At 50.4% G+C, this 22,512-nt stretch overlaps 1 protein-coding gene across 1 annotated transcript in view; it reads left to right on the top strand.

Moving 5' to 3' along the window:
- SH3PXD2B (SH3 and PX domains 2B) overlaps positions 1 to 22,512 on the top strand; it is a 50,001-nt gene that overhangs the window by 10,293 nt on the left and 17,196 nt on the right. The window contains exons 3-7 of the mRNA XM_049776114.1: positions 4,288 to 4,368; positions 9,058 to 9,133; positions 14,447 to 14,523; positions 16,011 to 16,102; positions 18,053 to 18,078. Coding sequence (XP_049632071.1) covers positions 4,288 to 4,368; positions 9,058 to 9,133; positions 14,447 to 14,523; positions 16,011 to 16,102; positions 18,053 to 18,078 — 352 coding nt within the window. The remainder of the gene's footprint in view (positions 1 to 4,287; positions 4,369 to 9,057; positions 9,134 to 14,446; positions 14,524 to 16,010; positions 16,103 to 18,052; positions 18,079 to 22,512) is intronic.

The following is a 22,512-nucleotide window of genomic DNA, read 5'->3' as shown; positions in this document are numbered from 1 at the left end:
AGCAGGGGGAGTCTAGTGGACTCCACATGGAATGAGTGTTCCATGTCGACTAAAACCTCACCCCATGGCTCATGACTGTACTTAGCAATGTGATTCATCAGCCCTTTCTTGATTTGGGGGACGGGATGTTGGAACTCTTCCTGACAGTACATGGGGGCACCCTCTTGCAAAGCACGTGCTCTGGACCTTTAAGCTATTTCTCTGGACTCCCACCTTGATGTTGCTTTTCTCGGCAGCTTTCCCCATTTGGCCTGACCACACAGCTGGAGCCCCTCTGGGCCATCCAGTTCTCTTAAAACAGGCCCTTGGTCAACATAGGGGTCCCCATTCGTAAGAGAGAAGACTTTGAGCCAGGGCCCATTCCCTCTGCTCAAGCCCCCTAGCCTGCCCTGGAAGTTTTCCTCGAAAGTGGCCCATGGGTTACTTTGGGCCGAGCCTGAGCTCCAGCTGCCAGCATCTCTGTGGACCAGATGTGCGCCAGGACAGGGCTTGGCAGCCAGAGCTCGGCTGGCGTTGCTGCTAGGGGCAAGGGAGCCCGAGGTTCAGCACTTCGGATGCTGTTCCTGACACAGCCTGGCCCCAGCCTTCCTGGAAGGTGGTAATTGTGGTAGGCAGAGACTGTCCAAGGTTACAGGATGAGCCCAACTAGGCCTGTGCCCAGGCTCTGATCTTGCATCTGCTACTGTCTTCCTCCACAAGCTACACCATGATGGAGTTCTCACAGTCTCCCCCTGCTTTTTATTGATAAAGAAATACATTCATCAAGCGTCAAGGTGGCAGCTTCCAACTGTAACGCCTCCATAGCTCATTCCTTTAAAGGAAGGGCCTGAATAGTGTCAGTGTGACGTTGAATAGAAGAGTATCATGGGTTGGGTGGGGGGATCCTCAGGAAGAGAACGAAGGCTTTATGTGCAGGATTCCCCATGTCACATGAGCCCAAGCCCTGATTACCATTGGGTGTGGCCCCAAACCAAAAATAAAATAAAGGGGATGTGGAATCATTTTTTTCATTGACATTCGTGCAGACAGGGAACTTCCCTGTTTCGGTCTGGTTACGTGACTGAGCGCCACCTTAGGGTCCCCCAAGAATTCCGTCTCCTGGGCAGTTGGGTACGTTGGTGGGGCCCTGGCAGAGTTTGGCAAGATGGTGTGGGGTGGTGTCTCATTTCCTCCTCTGCCTGGCTGGAGAATTCCTGGGTGAAAGGTAGACTTCTCTTCTCAGGGGCAGCCCCTTGCCGCTGCACTCCACTACAACAAAGCCATTTCTGTTCCCAGACTAGAAGTTTCTGAAACCAAAGTGGAGCGGTACCCTGGGCACTGTTCAGCCACCTCTGTCCCCATCACATAGAGACTGACAGGGAGGCACCTGCGTTTTAACTAGGTGTTGCCTCAGCCTTGGCAATTTATCTATTCATTGGCTTGTCTCCTGCCAGGCCTCTCCTGAGTAACTGGGGAAAATGTCCAGACAGTCCCAGACTCAGACATGGAAACCCCAGCAAGGCGCCCCAGAGATCAGGAAAATGAAGATTGGTGGGTCAGCAAAGGGACAGTTCTTGTGGCTAGAGTGAGGAAAGTACTTGCCTTGACCACAGCCGACCTGAGTTCGATCTCCAGTATCCCATAAGGTCCCCCAAGCAATGCCAGGGATGATTCCTGAGTAAGCCCTGAGCATAACTGAAGGTGGCCCAATGAAAAAGGGGGTCTACTTCCTGTTGGGCATAATAGCCTGTTCAGACTGGGAGGCGTAGGCTGCTCCCAAGACCCCACCAAAAGCTCTGTGGTCATGTGCATGTCTTCCCAGTGATGGCTGTGACCCCCCCCCCTCAGGAGCATGCCCAGAACACAGAAAGCCTCTGTTTGCCAAGACAAAGCTCACCCCTCTTCTTTCTGCCACCCTCCTGAGCCCAGTCATTACTGCATCCCTCATGAACAGGGAGCAGTGAGCACAGCCATTGACCAGAGCATCTTATCTGATGCTCACACCACCAGCACTTATATCTGGGCCCATTCCAAACATCCACTTAATTGTAACGATTGGAGAGGGGAAAAAACATGCTGGCAACTTGCCACACCACACTGGTCACTGAGCTGGGTGATTCTCATACTAACTGGGGACCAGGAAGGGCAAGCACAAGATCTGGAGAGTCCTGATAGACCTGAGAGCTGGGAGATCCTGGGGCCAGGCCCCTCTCCCTCTCCAGCAAGTGCTGTTTCTACCCCTTTGAGGGTTGAGAATCAATCATTGGGACCCTCATGCACTAGGTCCTGCATGGCCTGACTCCTTCCCCAAGCCTTTCTTTGCTTTTCTCCAAGAATGAGCTTCATTATGGGTTTGTTAGGTGTCCCACCCCCACCCCTGTTATTTGGGCCACACCCAGCAGAGCCCAGGGATTACTCCTGACTCTGCCTCAGGAATAATTTGCCTGGACTTGGAAGGACCCTGTGAGGTACCGGAGATTTAGTCCAGGTGGGCCATGAGCAAGGCCAGCTCCCCACACTCTCTACTAGTGCTCCAGCCCCTCCATTTATTTTCCTTTTAATAGAGAACTTCTGCACTCCTCAGCAAATTTCTGAGGGATGGCAAGGAGAGGCTCAGGAGTGTCGAGAAATGGAACAAAACTCATCAAGTTGCAAAACAGAAGGAGGTTGGGAATGCTGACCTATATCGGCCAGATGTTGGGCAGAGAGCTGGTGGAGCCCCTGATGGGAAGCGCAGGCAACTCGTGGTCTCCATGGGGAGTGGCTGGATCATGTTTACCATTAGTTAAGCTGTGGAGCCCTGCCAGCTGCCTCTGCTCCCCTGCCACGCCCCTGTTCTCCTCCGCCCTCCCCCCTACTCCCTTTCTTCCTTGAGAAGATTGCTTCTCCATACTAGAGAGAAGGATGCTGCCATGGGAACCAGGGCTGTGGGGAGGGTGCAGACTCAGGAACCCCAGGCACACATGCTTGTCCCAGCACAAGCCCTGCCAAGACCCAAACCCCAGTAGAGGACCAGGACAGAATTCTCATTACAAAGCAAGAACTGGGGCCGGAGAGATAGCATATCGGTAGGGCATTTACCTTGCATGCAGCCAACCCAGGATGGACGGTGGTTTGAATCTTGGCATTCTATTTGGTTCCCCTAGCCAGCCAGAAGCCATTTCTGAGCATAGAGCCAGGAGTAACCCCTGAGTACCACCAGGTGTGACCCAAAAACCAAAACCAAAAAAAAAAAAAAAGAAAGAAAGAAAAAAAAAACCCACAAAACCAAAGCAAGAACTAGGGGCCAGATTGATGGTACAAGGGGGGAGGGCATATGCCTTGCATGTGGCCAACCTGGGTTTGAGCCTCAGCATCCCATATGGTCCTTCAAGCACTGCCAGAAGTGATTCCTGAGTACAGAGCCATGAGTAAGTCCTAAACATCACTGGGTGTGGCCCCCAAACAAACAAAAAATAGAAGCAAAAACCACACCCAAACACCACTTTATGTCCAGGGGTCAAGCAGCCTGGCAGACCCTAGACAACACGTCTAGGCCTCCAAACACCTTAGACCAGCACTGAGAGGATGTGTGCAAGCCCAGCGTGGCTTCTCTATGGGCAATCTGTGGGGCTACTTCCCCTTGTCCTGCTTTTGGAGCCATATTACCTCTGGCCTAGACAGTGGGTCATCCAGCATTGACAGAATGTCCACAGGGATGTGCAGGCTGCTGGGCCTCAGTTTACCTGCGTGGAACAAGGGGACTTGCTGGTCCATGGCCCTGCATAGACACCAGGTCCACAAGTAATCTTGGAAAATGGGCTAATGGAAAGCAGGGTCCCCCACTTCCATGGCTTAACTTGTTCACACTACCTTTCTTATGTCCCGGAGACCTTTACAAATGCAGTTGACCCTGGGGTCAGAGCAGTAGCACAGTGAAAAGGGCATTTGCCTTGCACTTAACAGACCCGGGTTTAATCTCTCCCATCCCATATAGTCCTCTGAGCCTGCCAGGAGCATCGCCTGAATTGGCCCAGAAAACCAAAAAAAAAAAAAAAAAAAAAAAAATGCAATTGACCTTGAATAGGTGGAGTTTGGGGTCCTTTCCCCAGACAGCTAGAAATCTTCATGGAACCCCTGACTCCCTTCTGTGACTGCTCAGAGCCACCAAGGATTGTGGTCCCCATCCTCCCACACTCCCGCAGTCGGGGCTGGGCTTGCCATCTGGAGGGCAGTGGAGTACTAGGAGCACTGGAAGCAGGAGCATCTCTGGAAACTGCCAGCAACTGTGTTCACTTTGCCCCCCCCCCCCCCCATTTCTCCCTGCAGGTTTACATCATCCGGGTCACGTGGTCCAGCGGCTCCACCGAGGCCATTTACCGGCGCTACAGCAAGTTCTTCGACCTTCAGGTAAGGGCTGGGATCTTCATCAAGCTGCAGGAAAAGCAGAGTTTGGAGGGACTGACTTTCCTCTTTAAATCCAGCACCAAGATAGAATATTGTTTAACCGGCATTACGGAGTATCGAGAAGTAGAAGCCTTTCGGGCTTCAGGCACAGCTTGATGCAGGGGTTTGCATTAGGTGCCCTGTCTCATTGCTGCTTCTCCTTCCAAATCTCTGCTTCTGCAGTGTGGGTGTCTTTCACAGAAGGAAGAGTGACAGGCCCCTTCCCAGAAGCATTTCATGACCGCCTCTGATCCCAATGGGTTGGGAAAGGTGAGGGAGGGTCTCTGGTTTTATCAAATTAGCTGCTGGAGTTGTGGATGGGGATGTGGTTCTACACCCACTTCTCTTTGCCAACACTGCAGGGCCCAAAACTTGCCATAAAGAGGACTTCCCAAACTGGTGACATTGAGGTGCTCAGCCCTGGCTGCTTCTCTTTTCCTACCTATTAGTTGTGGGGGATGCACATGTGGTTTTTCTCAGAGGCTACTCTCAGTTCTGTGCTTGAGACAATAGTGCCCAGGGAGCCTCAAACTCAAGCCTTTTGCACACATCTCCCTCTGAGTTACCTTCCAGTTTTTCCAGCTAGATTCAGATGGAGCTTGGCCTGCTGCCCCTCCTTTCCTAAGGGGTCCCAATGGTACCTCCAGTTCCCAAACAGACCTGGTCTTTTAGGTGGTAGTTCTTGGCTGTAGATGACTGTCCCAAGGCTTCTGGGTTGGGCTCCTCAAACTATTGCAAGAGAGGAGGGGCTCTGGCTTGGAGGCCTGGGCACATGGCCTGCTGACCCTCCACTCAGAGGGGATTGGCCTGAGGTGACATCATGGGGGAATGATCGAGCCAAGCTGGAATTCATGACACCACCTGGCCCCGAGCCGCACCCCTCCTCCCCCCATCTCCTCTGACTGCATCCCAGCATTCCTAGCTGAACTCCAAGTCAGGTTTCTTCCCTTCTCTGTGGCCTTTAAAGAGTCCCAGATGGGCAGCGGTAGGGAAAGGGAAGAATTTGAGGGTCCTGCTCCTCCTGGAATGCTTCACTTCCTGCCCCCCATCCTCAGAGGGGCAGCCTGGAACAGGACCCCCACCAGCTTCAACCAGCTGTTTCCAGGGGCGAGGCAAGGAGGCCAGCCTATGTAGGGCTACAGTCCCCTAAAGACTGATGATCTAATCTTGCCCTTACCCCTCCTTCCTTCCCTGCTGCCTATGGCTCTGCCTATGTGTGATGGGAAAGGCAGAGGGCTTTTCTTTTTTCTTTTTTTTAATACATACTTTAATTGAATCACCATGAGATACAGTTACAAAGTTGTTCATGATTGAGTTTCAGGCATATAATGTACAACACCCCTCGCCAATGCAAATTTTCCACCATCATGGTCTCAAGTTTCCCTCCCGCCCTCTCCCAGCCTGCCTCTATGGTAGATTCCCCTCCCCCACAACACACACAATCTTTCTCTTTTTTCCTTTCAGACATTGTGATTTGCAGTATTGTTTCTAAAGGGATATCAAGCATATCACTTAATTTCTTTTCAGCATCCAGTTCTTGTCTACAGTGATCATATCCAAGTATCATTGTCATACTGGTGCCTTCTCTGCCCTAACTGTACTCCCCCACTATTAATGGAAAGCTCCCTACCCTGGACTGGAACTCCTGGCCCTCATCTCTACTGTTTCTGAATATTATTGCCTTTTAATATATCCCACAAATGAGTATGACCTTTCTATTTCTATCCCTCTCCCTCCGAATCATTTTGCTCATCACAAAACTCTACATGTCCATCCATGTATAAGCAAATTTCATGACTTCATTTTTTCTCAACAACTGCATAGTGTTCCATTGTGTAGCTGTACCAAAGTTTCTTTATCCATTCATCTGTTCACAGGCACTTGAGTTGTTTCCAGATTCTGGCTCTTGCAAATAGTGCAATGAACAGGAATATAGAAGGCTTTTCTGCATTGTTTTTGAACTTCCACCATATATTCCTAGGAACAGTATTGCTGGGTCATATGGAAACTCAATTTCTAGTCTTATGAGAGATATTCATAGCTTGGCCCTAGCCTCTGTGCCGAATGGCCTTGGGCCTGCCCCTTTTCCCCTCTTGGCCTGGCCATACTCCATTGCTCTGAGTTGCAAAGACCACTGCGCAGCCTTTGCAGAACTGTTCCCAGTGCCTGGAGTTGGAGGTCATTGGGCCCCTCTCGTCCCATTTTCAACAGGGACAGTGGCTCTGCCATTGGTCAATTGGCAGGAGCAAAATCGAAGCCCTACTACTATAGTCAGCAGCAGCCTTAGTTTCCTCCCTCTTAGACAGTGGTGGCCAGAACATTTGGTTTTACCCACTGTCTACTGGTTGATTTGTGTGTGTGTGTGTGTGTGTGTGTGTGTGTGTGTGTGTGCGTGTGTGTGTGTACATGCAGCACCCATCACTGCTTGTTGGGGGACCCGTGATGCCAGGAATATATCCCAGGGGCCTTCCCACCTGCAAAGACTGCACTCAATCCTCAATCTCCAGCACTGATTGACCCTTTGGTGGGGGGTAGGGCTGGGGTATATCTGGCAGCAGCCAAGGGAGCATGATGTGCTGAGGATCCCCTATATAAAGTGTACATGCCAACCCTTTTTGCTGTCTCCTCAGCCTGATTTGCTAACTCTTATATAAGATCTATTTAGTGAGGTCTGGGAGTGGCAATAGGTGTAGAAAAGAGGTCCAGTTAAGAGGCTCATGGGAGAGAGGAGAGGAGAGGAGAGGATAAAGAGGTGGCTATCCCAGGCAGAGATAGTAGATGTTACGTGCCTTGATCTCTCAGTTCGCCTCCTTGAGAACACCATATCCTCAGAGGCTCCTACACATCTTGTGAGACAGACAGACCTGGGTCCCCTCCTGGCTTTCCGTTAGCCTGCAGCTTCATGCATGGCTCCCCTCCCCCACCCCCTGCTCCTGTCCTCCTGGGACTGGGGTGAGCCTGGGGGTGAGGGCGACCCGACTGACCAAGTTTAGTCTGCCACTAACACAAACCACATGCAGTCCCTCCAACTCTTCCCCCCCACACACACACCAGCTGCCATGGTATTTTCCTTGGAGCTCCCATCTGTATTTCCTCTGCTGCACCGAGGGCGAAAACTGCTGAGGGCAGCTGCTTCTTTCTTCCCTGCCCTGCACCCCATGCTTGTGATGTGGCCACTCCACTGAGTTCCCCTCCACCAACCAGCTGACTATCATTTTTCCTGGGTTTCAGCCCTCCTCGCCCTAGTTACACTTCCTTTGAGATTGGGAGGAAAAGGGGGCAGTTTTGGGTTTCCCAGGATGTCATCTGAGGGTGAACCTCCAGGCCTGATACATAGACAGTCAAGTCTGGTGGCCCCACAGAGCATCTGCAGCAGTGACTTCAAAATCTGGGGGTAGCAGTGTGGAAGCAGCTGTGAATCCCCAGAGCATGATATGACTAAAGAAGGTTGCTCACTTACTGGCCTCTGGCTTAGAATCCTGGCAGATCCCATCTTACAGGCAATTCCCTTGAAAGTGATCAAGAAGCCACAGCAGGGGCCGGAGAGATAGCATGGAGGCAGGGCGTTTGCTTTGCATGCAGAAGGATGGTGGTTCGAATCCCGGCATCCCATATGGTCCCCCATGCCACCAGGAGCGATTTCTGAGCATAGAGCCAGGACTAACCTTTGAGCACTGCCGGGTATGACCCAAAAACCAAAAAAAAAAAAAAAAAAGAAAAAAAAAAGAAGAAGAAGAAGAAGAAGCTACAGCAGGTTGGAGACAGCTCAAAGTGTGGATTGGCCTAAGTCTGATCTGCAGAACCAGAGTACTGATATAAAGTAGTGGAGTGGCTTCTGGGCCTTGGAGCACCCCTAGGGAATCATCCCACCCCTCAAAACATTACAACCCCACAACTACTAGAAATGATCTGGAGTGATGTGGATTGCTGTGCCAGGACCGCTAATGGCTGGGAATGGAACGTTGGCAGGTAGATACTCGCCACATTGCTGAGTGCCACGCAGTTCCTTCATACTGTGTCATAGCACTGAGCATGGCAGGTTCCGGGAGTCCAAGGAACCCTGAGATATTTTTCATATCTCCTGTCTTGAGGTTGAACACCCAAGAATGACCCAGAATGGCCTCCATACTCTGAGCCTTCTGTGCATACAGGTCTGTTTCCTGGACAGAACCAAGGTCAGTGGGTTTCTGAAAAGTTGAGCAAAAGGAGCTTTTTATTTATGTATGTATTTATTTATGTATTATTTTGGGGTTTGGTTTTTGGGTCACACCCGGCGATGCACAGGGGTTACTCCTGGCTTTGTGCTCAGAAATTGCTCCTGGCTGGCTCAGGGGACCATTGGGATGCATGGATTCGAACCACCATCCATCCAGGGTCGGCTGCATGCAAGGCAAGCACCCTACTACTGTGCTATCTGTGCAGCCCCAGATTTTTATATTTCTAATCACATCTTTTCCATTAGCTGCTACACCCAGCTATGTCCAGGGGGCTACTCCTGGCTCTAAGCGGGAGGACACATGATACTGGGGATCAAACTTGGGCTTCCCCCAAGGAAAGCCTGCATTCAGCCTGTGGCACCATCTCCCTGACTCCCCTCAGTCTTTAAGTGCCAGAAATATTTGCTCATGTCTTTTCTGTGTCTCCCCACTTTAGATGCAGATGCTGGATAAGTTTCCCATGGAAGGTGGTCAGAAGGATCCCAAACAGCGGATCATCCCTTTTCTGCCAGGTAGGTGGTACCTGGCCACAGATTGGGGACAGGACCTAGTGCAGCTCTCAAACCTCGCCGAGGTCTCATCTCAGTCATGTTTCCTTGCTGCATGTAGAAAGTGGACGTGGGTTCATGCTCCAGTCATTCACCAGCTGGTTCAGGCTGGGCAGGACCCTGCCAGCATTCCAGACCCTGGGCTTCTCTGGTCTGAGAGTAGAAGTGACCTCTGTCAGGAGCAAGTGGTTGTGTGACAAATCAGCACCTGATTGGCCATTGAAGCCACTGTGACACTTTAGTGTCTTAAACCTCTGTGGCCACCTGGAAATCTGGGTCACTTTCCAAAGGCCACAATCAAGGACTGGTGGGAAGTCAGCTCCCAGCCAGGATGCCCTGTGTCCAGAAACAGCCTAGACATCCCTCCATCTCTTAAGATGCTGTGAAATCTCTCTTCCTTTTTTCTGTGGTGTTTGTTGGAGGGATGCTGGCCATGCTGGGTCAGTATCAGGCCTTGAACATGCACAGTGTTGCCTTAGCCCTTTGAGTTTTGTTCTTGGCTCCTGGAACTCCACTGGTGCTTCAAGGGCTCTGTGCCACCACCCTAGAAGTGGCTGGCTTGTGTGGACCCTTGTTGGTGAGTATAGAGTAATATCCCACACACACACACACACACACACACACCCAAACCTGGGCAACCATAATAACGAAACCTCAGGGGTACAATCTCATCATATCTGCAGGCTCTGGGCTTGGGGCCCACATGCTTGGAGAAACATTTTAGAAATGCTGTACCCCTTCCAGCCTTCTGTGAGTAAGGCAGTAACCAGTTTCTGCTCTCCTGAGGCTCTCAGCTTCCATCTCCTTCCCCCAATCCCTACCCCCTGCCCCGATTCCTTCCCAAAAGGATTACAACAAGGTCGAAGCTCCAAGAAATGGGGTGGGACAGAAAGTGCATATAAGGGCTTACTGCCTACCGTGTTGAGCATCACTAGAGTCAGGAACAATGGCCACAAAGGGGCTAGCATGGAGATATAGCATGGAGAGATAGCATGGAGGTAGGGCATTAGCCTGGCATGCAGAAGGACGGTGGTTTGAATCCCGGCATTCCATATGGTCCCCCGAGCCTGCCAGAAGCGATTTCTGAGCGTACAGCCAGGAGTAACCCCTGAGTGCTGCTGAGTGTGACCTCCCCCCCCCCCCCCGAAAAAAAATGGCTGCAAAGTCTAAAGAGGAAAAGAGAGTACCACCCAAACAGTGCTATGGCTTTGAGTCCTGGCTGGTGCCATCTCTGCAGGGTCTGTAGTCAGCTCATCGCTACACCAAGTATATTCTGTCATCTTGTCCCTCAGCACAGCCCTTGAGTACAATTCTGTACTCATTGTTCAGAGGAGGAGATGAAACTCAGAGAAATTATCCTCAGACTCACTAGTATAGCAGGTCCAGGCTTTCAGATTCATTCGCAAAAGCCGGAGAGGGTAGGGCAAAGGTTAGGGTGCTGACCTTGTACGTAGCTGATATAGTTCAATTCTTGGCACTGTGTGAGGGGAACCTAAGCACAGAATCAGGATTAAGCCCTGGGCACTCCTGGGTGTGGCCCAGAGACAAATTGAAAAAACAAAAAGCATGGGGGCTGGAGTTGCAGGCTTTGCACACAAGATTCGGGTTTAATTCTCATCTGCACGGTCACCCAAGTGTCCCTGAGCTTCAAGCTGTTAGTCGCCCCTGAACCCTGCTGAGTGTGCTTCCACATTTAAAAGCATTAAGAAGAAATCTCATCCCTAGGGCCTCCAGGGATGGCCCGAAGGGTTGGAGCACATGCCTAGTACACAAAGGGCTCTGGGTCAATCCCCAGCACTGCCAGTCCTGAAGACTACTGGAGAGGCCCTCCAAGACTTAAACAAATTAAGTAAAGTGACAAAATATTAAATCCATGTGCCAAATCGGCTCAGGCAGAGAAAGTCTGTTCTTTGGGGCCGAAGAAAAGTACAGCAGGGAGGGCTCTTGTCTTGCTCATGACTGACCTGTGTTCAATCCCATATTGTCCCCCAAGCATTGCCAGGAGTAATTCCTGAGTGTAGATACTGGAGTAACCCCCGAGCATCACCAGATATGGCACAAAAGCAAAAGCAAACCAAATAAAAAAGAAACTCTGCTCATCTCTCACTGACCTTGGGAGCGGTGCTACCCAAATAGTCAGAATGTCAAAGGATTAAACAAGCGCCTAGCATATAGGTCTGGCTGTAGCCCAGCACTCCAAGAAAACAGACCCTGGTGTTGCAATGAGCAGGTTGGCAATCACACTGGCTTATCGTTGCTGAGTCAAGGTGGCCCTTTGTGTCTTCGGCATCCTGTGACCATCTTTCTAGGTCATATGGGAGTCCATCTGCTCTTGTTCTTCTTCCAGGATCAGGGATCCATGGAAATTCTCAGATGCTATGGCCCCTGAGTGGGTTTGGAGCAGGGTTTCAATGCCTCAGCCTGGCGGGCCCCCACCAGGGGAGTCTTTGCCTAAAATATCAAGTAATTTTCTTCCCTCCCTCCCTCCCCCCCCCCCCCGTTCTTTCCTCCCTCCCTCTTCCCTTCCTCCCTCTCTCCCTCCCTCCCTTCCTTCCTTCCTTCCTTCCACCTTGCAGAACATGTACAATCACACTAGACTATTCTCCCCCTCATTTTTTTGTTTGTTTTGTTTTGCTTGTTTTTCGGTCATACCTGGCAGCACTCAGGGGCTACTTCTGGCTCTGCACTCAGAAATCACTCCTGGCAGGCTGGGGGCCATATGGGAAGCCAGGATTCAAACCACTGTCCTTCTGCATGCAAGACAAATGCCTAAGTCCATACTATCTCTCTGGTCCTTGGTTTGGATTTTGGGACACACCTGGTGGAGCTCAAGGGTTACTCTACACTCAGAAATTGCTCCTGGCAGGCTCGGGGGACCATATCGGATGCCAGGATTCAAACCACCGTCCTTCTGCATGCAAGGCAAATGCCCTAACTCCATACTATCTCTCTGGCCCTTGGTTTTTTGGGTCACATCTGCTGTCGCTCAGGGGCTACTCCTGGCTCAGGGGATGGTATGAGATGCTGAAATTTGAACCACTGTCCATCCTGGGTGGACTGTGTGCACATGTCCTACTGCTGTGCTATCTCTCCAGCTCCTCTCTTTCCCCGTTTTGGAGCTGGCTCCACACCCCAGCCTCCACAGCCAAGGGCCACATCTCAGGGTATTGTGTCCTTTGGAGTGAGACAGACCTAGCCCAGTGACCTCAGACAGACAATTCCCATCCTGCTCCCTCCAGCCTTGTTTCCTCATCTGTAAGTGAGGAGAATGTGCCCTGGTTTTACTCCCTGGGAAGTAGTTCTCAGGCAAGGCAGAGTTGGGTCCTGGGAACCCACTTTTGGGCATCCTGATCCACATCCTGTCTAAGTTCAGTGAAATTTGGACTTGCCATGAAAATTTCTTGCCCTCTTTTTTCCAGCCACACCTGGCAGTGCTTAGGGATTATTCCTGGCAGGGTTCAGGAGACAATGTGGGTTGTAGCAGTCGAACTCAGGTCAGGCTTGTGCAAGACAACAGCCTTTCCCTATTGTACTGTTGTCTAGCCTTGTCCATAGAAAAACTTGCAGAAAACCTGTAGGTTTTTGTGCAAGGTTGGGGACAGGAAAGTGGGGAGTGCCAATTTTTTCCTGGACAAGAGGCCTCAAGCAGCTGTGGAAAAGCTTCTTAGGTCAGGGAAGAACTTGAGGCGAGCCTCTGAAAGCCTATGTGCTTACATAATTGTCTCAGCTCCCACGCCCTGAATCTGCAACAGTGTGAGTCTAAGGGGCTTGGGCCCCCACTTTCCTGTGCTCAGGGCACCCCATTGGAGCCCAAAATGATCCCTATACACCATTTCCCAGCCCAGCTCTCGTCTTCGCCCTCAAGCCCAGAGCTGGGACCAGGGCAACAGGGACACCCATGTCCCCTGCAGAGAGTGGGCTTTCAGCCCAGTTCAGACCGCCACATCAGCAGAAGCCTCGCTGGTCTCCCGGCAGTGGGGGAGGGCCTGGGCCGTTCTCCATCCCGCCAGCTCGGCAGCTCCTGGGGCTGAAAACCGAGAATTACAGTCTGGCCCTCCTCCACCCTGGAAGGCAGCCCGCTTCTTCCCACCAAAGGCTGCTCCCTGGCAGCCCCCCTTCCTGCACACTCCCAAGAAAGTTTAGGCCAGGATATGGAGGCTGCTGTACACAGGGCCCCCCAGGCCCACCAGCCCTGCCCAGTTCAGAGGGTGCAGTGTGAGCTCCGTCCATGTAGAGTAACATGGGGTCACCCATGTGAAAAGAAAAAAATTGGCCAGGAGATAGGATGGAGGTGTAAAGGACACAAAAAAAGTTTCAGTTCTAGAAACTAAATATTTAGGAGCAGCTCTGTTGAAAGAAGTAATCAGAAAATCCCTAGGGCCAGCCAGAGTGATAGTATAGCAGAGGGGGCACTCTGGCCCCGTGCTTCAAACAAATCCTTTTCTTTTTCTGGGTGGGTGGCACACCCACCTGGGCTTATTCCTGGCTTTGAGCTCAGGAGTCACTCCTGGTGGGACTTGGGAATATGTTATGCCAGGGATCGAACCCAAGTCAGTAAGCACCCTCCCCACTGTACTATCTCTCTGGTGCCGTTATGCTTTAAACCCCGCAACTTCGCAACACCTGATGTTCTGGATAGACCCTGCATGGTATTATGTCTAAGCTTGCGATTTTAGATATGAACAGAACTTTCTACTTATACGGTGTTTGGCCCCAGAGTCCTGGGCTCAGGATGGCCTCAATGAAAAGCAGATGTGTTCTGTGTCAATACTGAGTGAAGTAGGAGGGCTCAGGTCTAGCTATGACTGGGACCAACTGGCACCCAAATCATTTGAGGTGGAGGTGTGATGGCACCAACTGGCATTGATGGTGGGTGAGATCTGAGGAGAGGGAAAAGCACTCATGATAATCTGGGGTTTGGGGGCCACACTAAGGAAAGCAGATCGAATGAACTTTGGTCTGTATGAGCATCCACTCTTTTCTCAAGTTGAACAGTACCCTTAGCTAGCCGGTTTGCCCATCCCACATTAAGCAGAGGCCTCTTTTTCATAGTCCACAGGTTGGTTCTGGCCTCCCTCCACTTTCCAAAACTCATCTCTGTGTGTCACACTCTCCAGCCCTGCCACTGGAGCAGTAACCACAGGGGATGCTCCTCAGTTGGGGTATGGGTGGCAGTCACAAATAGGTGCCAGTCAGACCCATCAGCCATGGCTGCTCCTCCAGTTTTGGATCTCGTCACTGCACCCCACAAATCCTGCATTCTCATGTCTTCCACAGGGAAAATCCTTTTCCGCCGCAGCCACATCCGGGATGTAGCTGTCAAACGCTTGATCCCGATCGATGAATACTGCAAGGTGAGTGTGAGCAGCCCGTGCTTGGTCTCCCTTCTGGTACCGTTGACTCTAGGTGGCTGACTTGGCTTCCTTCCTTTTTCCCTTCCTGGCTTTAATCAGCCACCAAGTTGACTGCTTGGTAGTTTCCACTCATCATAGGTGCCATACTTAGGCACTTACCCCAAAAGTTTGCAACCTGTTTCCATTCCTCCTCACTCTACACAGCTAGTTCCAAGGCTGAGACCACGCCACGTGATTTTCATTTTGTTTGAGATAGTACTCAAGATAACTCCAGGAATCACTCCTGGCAGGACTTGGGAGACTATATGTCAGGGGTCTCAAACTTGCAGCCCTCGGCTGTTTGCGGCCCTCTGTACAACATTTTGTGGCCCTGCCCTAGAGGAATCTTTTTTGTTTTGTTTTGTTTTGTTTTAGTTGTTTGGGTCACACCCTCCAATGTTCAAGGCTTACTACTGACTTTGCACTCAAGGATCACCCTGACTTTGCCTCCTGCAGCTCCCAGGTAAATTGAGTTTGAGACCCCGTGCCAGGGATTGAACTAGGTCAAGTGTATATAAGACAAACTTCCTACCTGCTGTACTATCTCTCTAGCCATCAGGTAATATTTTTGTTGCTCTTTGTCTTTCATTTGGAGACTAGACTATAAGAAATTCCATCCCTAGGGCTGAAGCAATAGCACAGCTGTAGGGCGTTTGCCTTACACACGCTGACCCTGGACGGACCAGGGTTTGAGTTCCAGCATCCCATATGGTCCCTTGGGGCCGGGTAGGTGGCGCTGGAGGTAAGGTGTCTGCCTTGCAAGCGCTAGCCAAGGAAGGACCTCGGTTCGATCCCCCGGCGTCCCATATGGTCCCCCCAAGCCAGGGGCGATTTCTGAGCACATAGTCAGGAGTAACCCCTGAGCAGCAAATGGGTGTGGCCAAAAAAAAAAAAAAAAAAAACCATATGGTCCCTTGAGCCTGCCAGGAGAAACTTCTGAGTACAGAGCCAGGAGTAATCCCTGAGTACTGCTGGGTGTGGCTCACAAATCAAATAAACAGAAAAAAGGAAATTCCATCTCTCCTCTCTATTGCAAACATTCTCCTTGAGGGGTCTAGAGAGATAGTTACAACAGGTAAGATGCTTGCCTGGCATATAGCCAACCCCAAGTTGGATCCTTGACATCCTGTCCAAGGATATATATATATGTCCAAAGGGCCTATATTCCTTCTGAATCCTCCTTCCTGGAACTGCACATTGTTTTTGTCATTACTGACATGACACTGCTTTACCTTCTGCAGCAGTATGTATGTGGATCCATTTCCAAGTCTTTTTTTTTTTTTTTCATTTCCAAGTCTTAACCCCGCACATTCTCAGACCTTCCCCCAGACTCAAATCCAGAGTTCTGGGGGGTTGTTCCCATGAGACCCCAATGTGAGAAGCTGGAGCAGGTAGCATTCCCAGCACCTCCATTGCTCCCTCAGACTCACCAGCATCCTCTTTTCCAGGCCCTGATCCAGCTGCCCCCCTACATCTCCCAGTGTGACGAGGTGCTCCAGTTCTTTGAGACTAGGCCCGAGGACCTGAACCCTCCCAAAGAGTAAGTGGGTTTGGGGACTCCCCTGAAAGAGCACCTTCCCTATCCCTCCTTCCTGCCAACCCCATGCCCCCTCAGGGTCATTCTGCTAGAGACCTCTACCTGAGAAGGGAGTGAGAGCCATCTTGGGAAGCCTGTTACTGGAGTACCCTAGAGCTCATGGGGCAGGGACTAGGAAGTCCTCAATGCTGGAGTTTCAGGGATGTGAATAGGTGAGTGAGCAAGCTCAGGGGTCTGGCACTGGTGAGTGATAGGGCTAAGATCTACTACGAAGCCCCTAACACTGTCAGTAGTGTCTCTACTATCCTCTGACCTAGGGGACATGTGACAGGCAAAGAAAGGGTAGTCTCCCCTGAGAGAGGAGAGGCCTTCCTTGGGAAAAACCTAAGCCAGGATGGGGCTGAGAGATAGCATATTGGTAGGGCATTTGCTTTGCAAGTGACCGACCCAGGGCCAATTTGTGGTTTGAATCCCGGCATCCCCTATGGTCCCCCAAGCCTGCCAGGAGTAACCCCTGAGCACCGCCAGGTGTGGCCCAAAAACAAACAAACAAAAAAACCTAAGCCAGGAGACCAGGAAGGTGGCATATGGACCCCAGCACTATGTGATACTCTCAAGCATTGCCAGGGGTAAACTCAGAGTCTCCTCAGGACCTTCTAGGGTGGCTTTTTGTTTTGGTTTGGTTTGGTTTGGTTTTGGGGCCACACCCGGCGGTGCTCAGGGGTTACTCCTGGCTGTCTGCTCAGAAATAGCTCCTGGCAGGCACGGGGGACTATATGGGACACCGGGATTCGAACCAACCACCTTTGGTCCTGGATCGGCTGCTTGCAAGGCAAACGCTGCTGTGCTATCTCTCCGGGCCCTCTAGGGTGGCTTTGTTGGTTCCTAGTTCTGTATCCTCAGACTTTCCCACTCAACCTTCTCCTTGATTATCATCTGGACCCCCAGGTCTCCTGAGTACCACTAGGGAGGACCCCCACCCCAAAAAAAGGAAGGGTTTTTTTTCCTCTCCTTAAACCTAATTAATTTACCTTTTGGGGGGGTGGGACAAACCAGGTGGTACTGGATATAGTGCTCATGGAGCCATGAGGTAGTGGGTCCTGCATGCAAAGCTTACACTTTGACCTCTCTCACTGGCCCCACCTACCTTCTTTGAGGTCCTGGTGATGCCTGTTCTACAAGGAAATGCTAGGGTCAGAGTTTCAGTACAGGGGAGGGTGCTTGCCTCACACATGGCCAACCTGGTTTTGATCCCCACTACCCCATAGGGTACCTCAAGTTTGCCCGTGCCAGGAGTAACCCCTGAACACTACCCAGTGTGGCTCAAAAATCAATCCCCGGGGCTGGGCGGTGGCGCTAAAGGTAAGGTGCCTGCCTTGCCTGCGCTAGCCTTGGACGGACCGCGGTTCGATCCCCCGGTGTCCCATATGGTCCCCCAAGCCAGGAGCAACTTCTGAGCACATAGCCAGGAGTAACCCCTGAGCATTACCGGGTGTGGCCCAAAAATAAAAAAAAAAAATTAAAAAAAAATCAATCCCCAGGACTGGAGCAATAGTGTAGTGGTAGGTCATTTGTCTTGCACACAGCTGACCCAGGATGGACCTGGGTTCGATCCCAGTATCCCATATAGTCCCCTGAGCCAAGAGCGATTTCTGAACACATAGCCAGAGATAACCCCTGAGCATTACCAGGTACGGCCCAAAAAAACAAACAAAAAAATCAACTCCCTCAAAAAAAAATAAAAAAATAAAAAAAAACTATAAGGAAATGCTGTTCCCAAGGTAGCAGGACACTTGTTAGACAAGTGAAGAAATCCTTCTTTTTCCAAGCCTAGGCCTTGAGTAGACTTAGATTTTACTCACTGTTGGAGTGATACAAAGAATCCGGTTCCTAATGGGATAGCCATGTTAAAATACTACCTCATTACTGCCCTCCTCCCTCTTTCCTCTACAGGGAACATGTTGGGAAGAAGAAATCTGGTAAGAATTTTTTCCATTTGGGGGTTGGGAAATGACTCAATGGGCTGGAATATAGTACAACCCCTGGGGATGTGGTCCCTGAACACTGCTTGGGAGGTCCTTGAAAAAAAAAATTATGGCCTTTTCTCTTCTCATTCAGTATCCTAACTGAGAGCCTATGATGCTCCATGATTGGGAGCACTACATTGAATATGATAAAGCAGTATGTGAATGAATGATGAATGGATGTGTGGACAGATGGACAGATGGTTGGATGGATGTACAGAATTTTGGTGAATGAATAGGTAGATTGATAAATGGACAAATGGATGGACAGGTGAATGGATAGATGGATAAATGATGAATGGATGTGTAGGTGAATGGACAAATGGGTAGATAATGGATGGTTGTGTAGATAGGTAGATGGAGAGTTGGAGGGCCAGATGCATGTACATGTATATGGGTTATCAGGTAGTTGGTTGAAACATAATTCTTTTTTTTTTTAAGTTTGGGGTTACCTCATGCTATATCTAGAAACTGCAGCATAGATGAAGACCACACACACACCACATGGCACTACATAACCCTTTGTCTTTCCTGAGAATTTCCTCATGGGTTAGGGGGAAATAGCACCTCCTTCTGCCTATGCGGTAGGGCACACACACGCATGCATGCGCGCGCACACACACACACACACACACACACACACACCACATTGCACTACATAACCTCTTTCCTGAATATGTCCTCATGGGTTAGGGGAAGATAGCACCTCCTTCGCTTTTGACAAGAAAACAATTCTCAGGAAATGAGAACAGGTCAAAGGGAGCAGAATGGGTGCTGGGCTGGGGCCATGTGCAGAAGGATGCACCAATGTGTGGTGTGTATTTCTCTGGCCCTTTCTCTAACCTCAGTACTTGGCTCCCTCATTGAGCACTGACTGTTGCTGTTCCAGGCCTCTTGTCCTTGATCCCTATGTCCTATATCCTTGCTTCTTCCCTCCTTTTTATGGGCAGCATGCTTCTTCTGGCAAGAAAAATCACAGAAGAGGAGAAGGTGGCATTTGGTTGCACACAGAGGAAGGAGTTCTCATTGGCTAGATTGATAGTGTGGATTCTCCAGAGCCCAGAAATTCCTCCCAGTGACCCACTGTCATGTCCTACTTTTATGGATATCTTCTTGAGGACCTCACTTGCAGTCAGTGAGGTCCTTAACACTTTCAGAAATTCTTCAGGGTTGGAGAGACAGTCCAGCAGACAATGTTCTTGCTTTGATCATGGCCAACTGGATTCAATCTCCAGTACCCCATGTGATCCTCTGAGCCTTGCCAGAAGTGATCCCTTTAGTACAGAATCAGGAGTAAACCAAGAGCACTGGAAAGTGTGACTCCAAAATTCCCCCCAAAAAAAGTACTCAGAATCCCAGGTTCTTTTATTCATGAACTCAGGAAAGTTTGAGGAGAGGAGGCAAGAATGGAAGGTGACAAAGCAGTGATCCCTGAATGGAAAAGGATGCCTCTTTACCTGAGTAAGACAGAGAAGTGAAGCAGTACATGTTCAGTGCTCAGAACAGAGCCAGCATGTTCTAAATGAAATGGATGTATTTGCAATGGATGTTTTTATTACTCCCGTGACTTCCTATTCATGCAACACATGCAGTGAGTCCCCTATTTGACATCAGTGGCAGTTCCAAACCTAGGTGTCCTGGTTCCAGGGTGTAAACCCCAGAGCCAAACTCACAGCTCCAGTGCTTCTTTGCAAGGAACTGTGAAAGGCGGCCAGCCCTTTGGGCCCCTTCCCCACCATGATTTCTTTGGATAACTATGCTCTCTGGTTAAAGTGATGCTGCCTAGATCTGTGACCTCCTTCAAAAGCTGTAAATAGTCCCTGGATCCTGCACAGTGGGTAGCACTGTGGGTAGGACATTTTCCTTGCATGCGGCCAATCTAGATTTGATCCCTGGCATCCCATATGGTCCCCAAGTCTACCAGGAGTAATTTCTGAAGACAGAGTCGGGAGTGACCCCCTGCGTGCCACTGGGTATGGCCCAAAAACAAGCAGACAAACCAAGAGTAGAGGGGGTGGCTGCTATTCTAGGGCTGCATGCCTGAGGTTTCCTTGGGGGACACAGGTGGGAGAGGGACTGGAAAGGGTCAGTTTCATCTCAGAAGACAAAAGTGTCCTGTGAGCAACAAGCTTGGTGAGGGGAGTGGTCTGGAGGAGCAGCAAGAGACTGTAATTTGTGGTGACCCAGTATGGCATCATTTTCTGGCAATGAGTAGAGCCGGATTTATTTCTACCTCAACAGGGTGGAAAATAGCATCTTTCTTTCTTCGGGCTGTGAGCGCCTGCTGGAAAGAGCCTTTTGCTTCTTCTGCCCTTTTGGTTGTGTCCTTTTTGGTAGGAGCAGCCTTCTTGGATTTGAAAGGGCCCAGGTGGCTGAAATTCCCCAGTCAGATCTTGGAGGTGGTCAAATTCCTGGTCAGGGCATGCTGATGGGCTCCTGCGGATTTTGGTTCATGTGGTTTCAAGTTCTGCTCATCCCACAGGGAACAAGACCTCCCACCAGAACTTCACTTTCTTGATTACTTAAGAAGCATCTTCCTACATCTCTGAGCCTTTACTTAATGATGCTGTCTCTCATTACCAGCTCTCATCAAGATTGGCAGGATAGGGGCTGGAGTGGTGGCGCAAGCCTTAAGGTGTCTTCCTTGTGCACGCTAGCCTAGGACAGACCTCAGTTCAACCCCGGTATCCCATATGGTCTCCCAAGCCAGGAGCGATTTCTGAGCGCAGAGCCAGGAGTAACCCCTGAGTATAACCAGGTGTGGCCCAAAAACAAAACAAAAAAAGAAGAAGAATGGCAGAATAGTAGATGTCTATATTGGAAAGTGGATTCCATGTTCTCCTTCCTCTCTAGGCTTAAACTGAGTACTGAGGTACTACAACAGAATCTTGGAGTAGTCACATATACACTGGATGACTCCTCTCTTGACTTCCAGGAGTGACTCCTCAAATGCAAAGCTGGTATAGCCCCCTTCTCCTTGGCTCCACTGCTGGCTGTGGACCAAAGCAAAGAAAAAGACATTATTTTGGATGATTGTCCTCTCAGACAGCTTCAGACAGCCAACCCCCTCTATTCTTTATTTTTTGTTTCCCTTTGCTTGGTTTTGGGTACACCCAGCGGTGCTCAGTGTTTACTCCTAGCTCTTTGCACAGAAATGACTCCTGGCAGTTCTTTACCTAGGAATACTTGGACTTCGCACTCAAGTGAAGTTCTTCAAATTTCTTGTACTGCTTAGTGACATTAGAGGGCTCAGCTCTAATTCCGCCATCCATTCACCTGACACCTACCTGGTCTTTTTGGAGGCTACTGATGACACAAGTGGATGGCTATGGAAATGGACAGGGGTTTCCCAGTGTTCAGGGCAGCTGTATTGTCATGCTTGTGAGCGGCACTGACCTTCAAGGGCAGCCATCCTCCAGCTTGTCTTCTCCCTCTTTCTTGGGGGGCTGTGAGTGACTCAGTATTCCTGATGTCCTCAGCCAAGGCAGGTCAATGGCCTGGCCCCATTTTCTCACAGCAGTGCCCTGTTTTGATTTCCCACACTGAAATCTAAGGGCGTAAGCTTCTAACAGTGGGCTTTTGTGTTGCTCCTGGTGGAAGAGTGAAAGGGGTGGGGAGGCAGTAGGGTGCTGGGAAATACTGACAACCAGCTCTGATAGAAAGTGCTGCTCTGGGGGAATGGAGAGATGGGACAGAGATTAAGGCACTTGCCTTGAACATGGTGACCCACATTTGATCCAGGCATGCATAGGGTACCCAGTACCACCAGGAATGATCCCTGAGCACAGCAGTGTATGGCCGATTATGAAAAGAAAAACAGGAAGTTCTGCTGTGTAGCATTTGCCAGTGGTGGGAACACTTCAGGCTGATACCAATCCTCAGGCAGGACGCCACCCAGCAGAAGTGTGCGGTGATAGCCAGGTCAGTACCCACGCACTGCCCCAAGGCTGGATGCACTTGCCACAGAAATTGGGATTGTCTAGACACTACTGTTGAGTCCGGAAACAGTCGGAGCAGATGTGTTAAATGAGGACTTTGAGAAAACTGGGACCTGTGGCCACAAACAGCCCACTGTCCTCCCACATACATCCTGGGGCTCCGGTCAGACTCAGTCTTGACCCTGCATTTGGCTACTGTCCTACAGTAATACTCTCACCTGGAGCTCCAAGCTCTTTCTGTCGCTTCTTTCTTGCTATGGGATTCTCTGTATGATGTAAATGTCCTTAAAAGATGTAAATCCGGGGCCGGGAAGGTGGCGCTAGAGGTAAGGTGTCTGCCTTGCAAGTGCTAGCATAGGACGAACCACGGTTCGATCCCCCGGCGTCCCATATGGTCCCCCCCAAGCCAGAGGCGATTTCTGAGTGCATAGCCAGGAGTAACCCCTGAGCA

The sequence above is a fragment of the Suncus etruscus genome, chromosome 6 (genome assembly GCF_024139225.1).
Source record: "Suncus etruscus isolate mSunEtr1 chromosome 6, mSunEtr1.pri.cur, whole genome shotgun sequence".
NCBI lineage: Eukaryota > Metazoa > Chordata > Mammalia > Eulipotyphla > Soricidae > Suncus > Suncus etruscus.
This window is presented reverse-complemented; position numbering and strand designations above follow the sequence as displayed.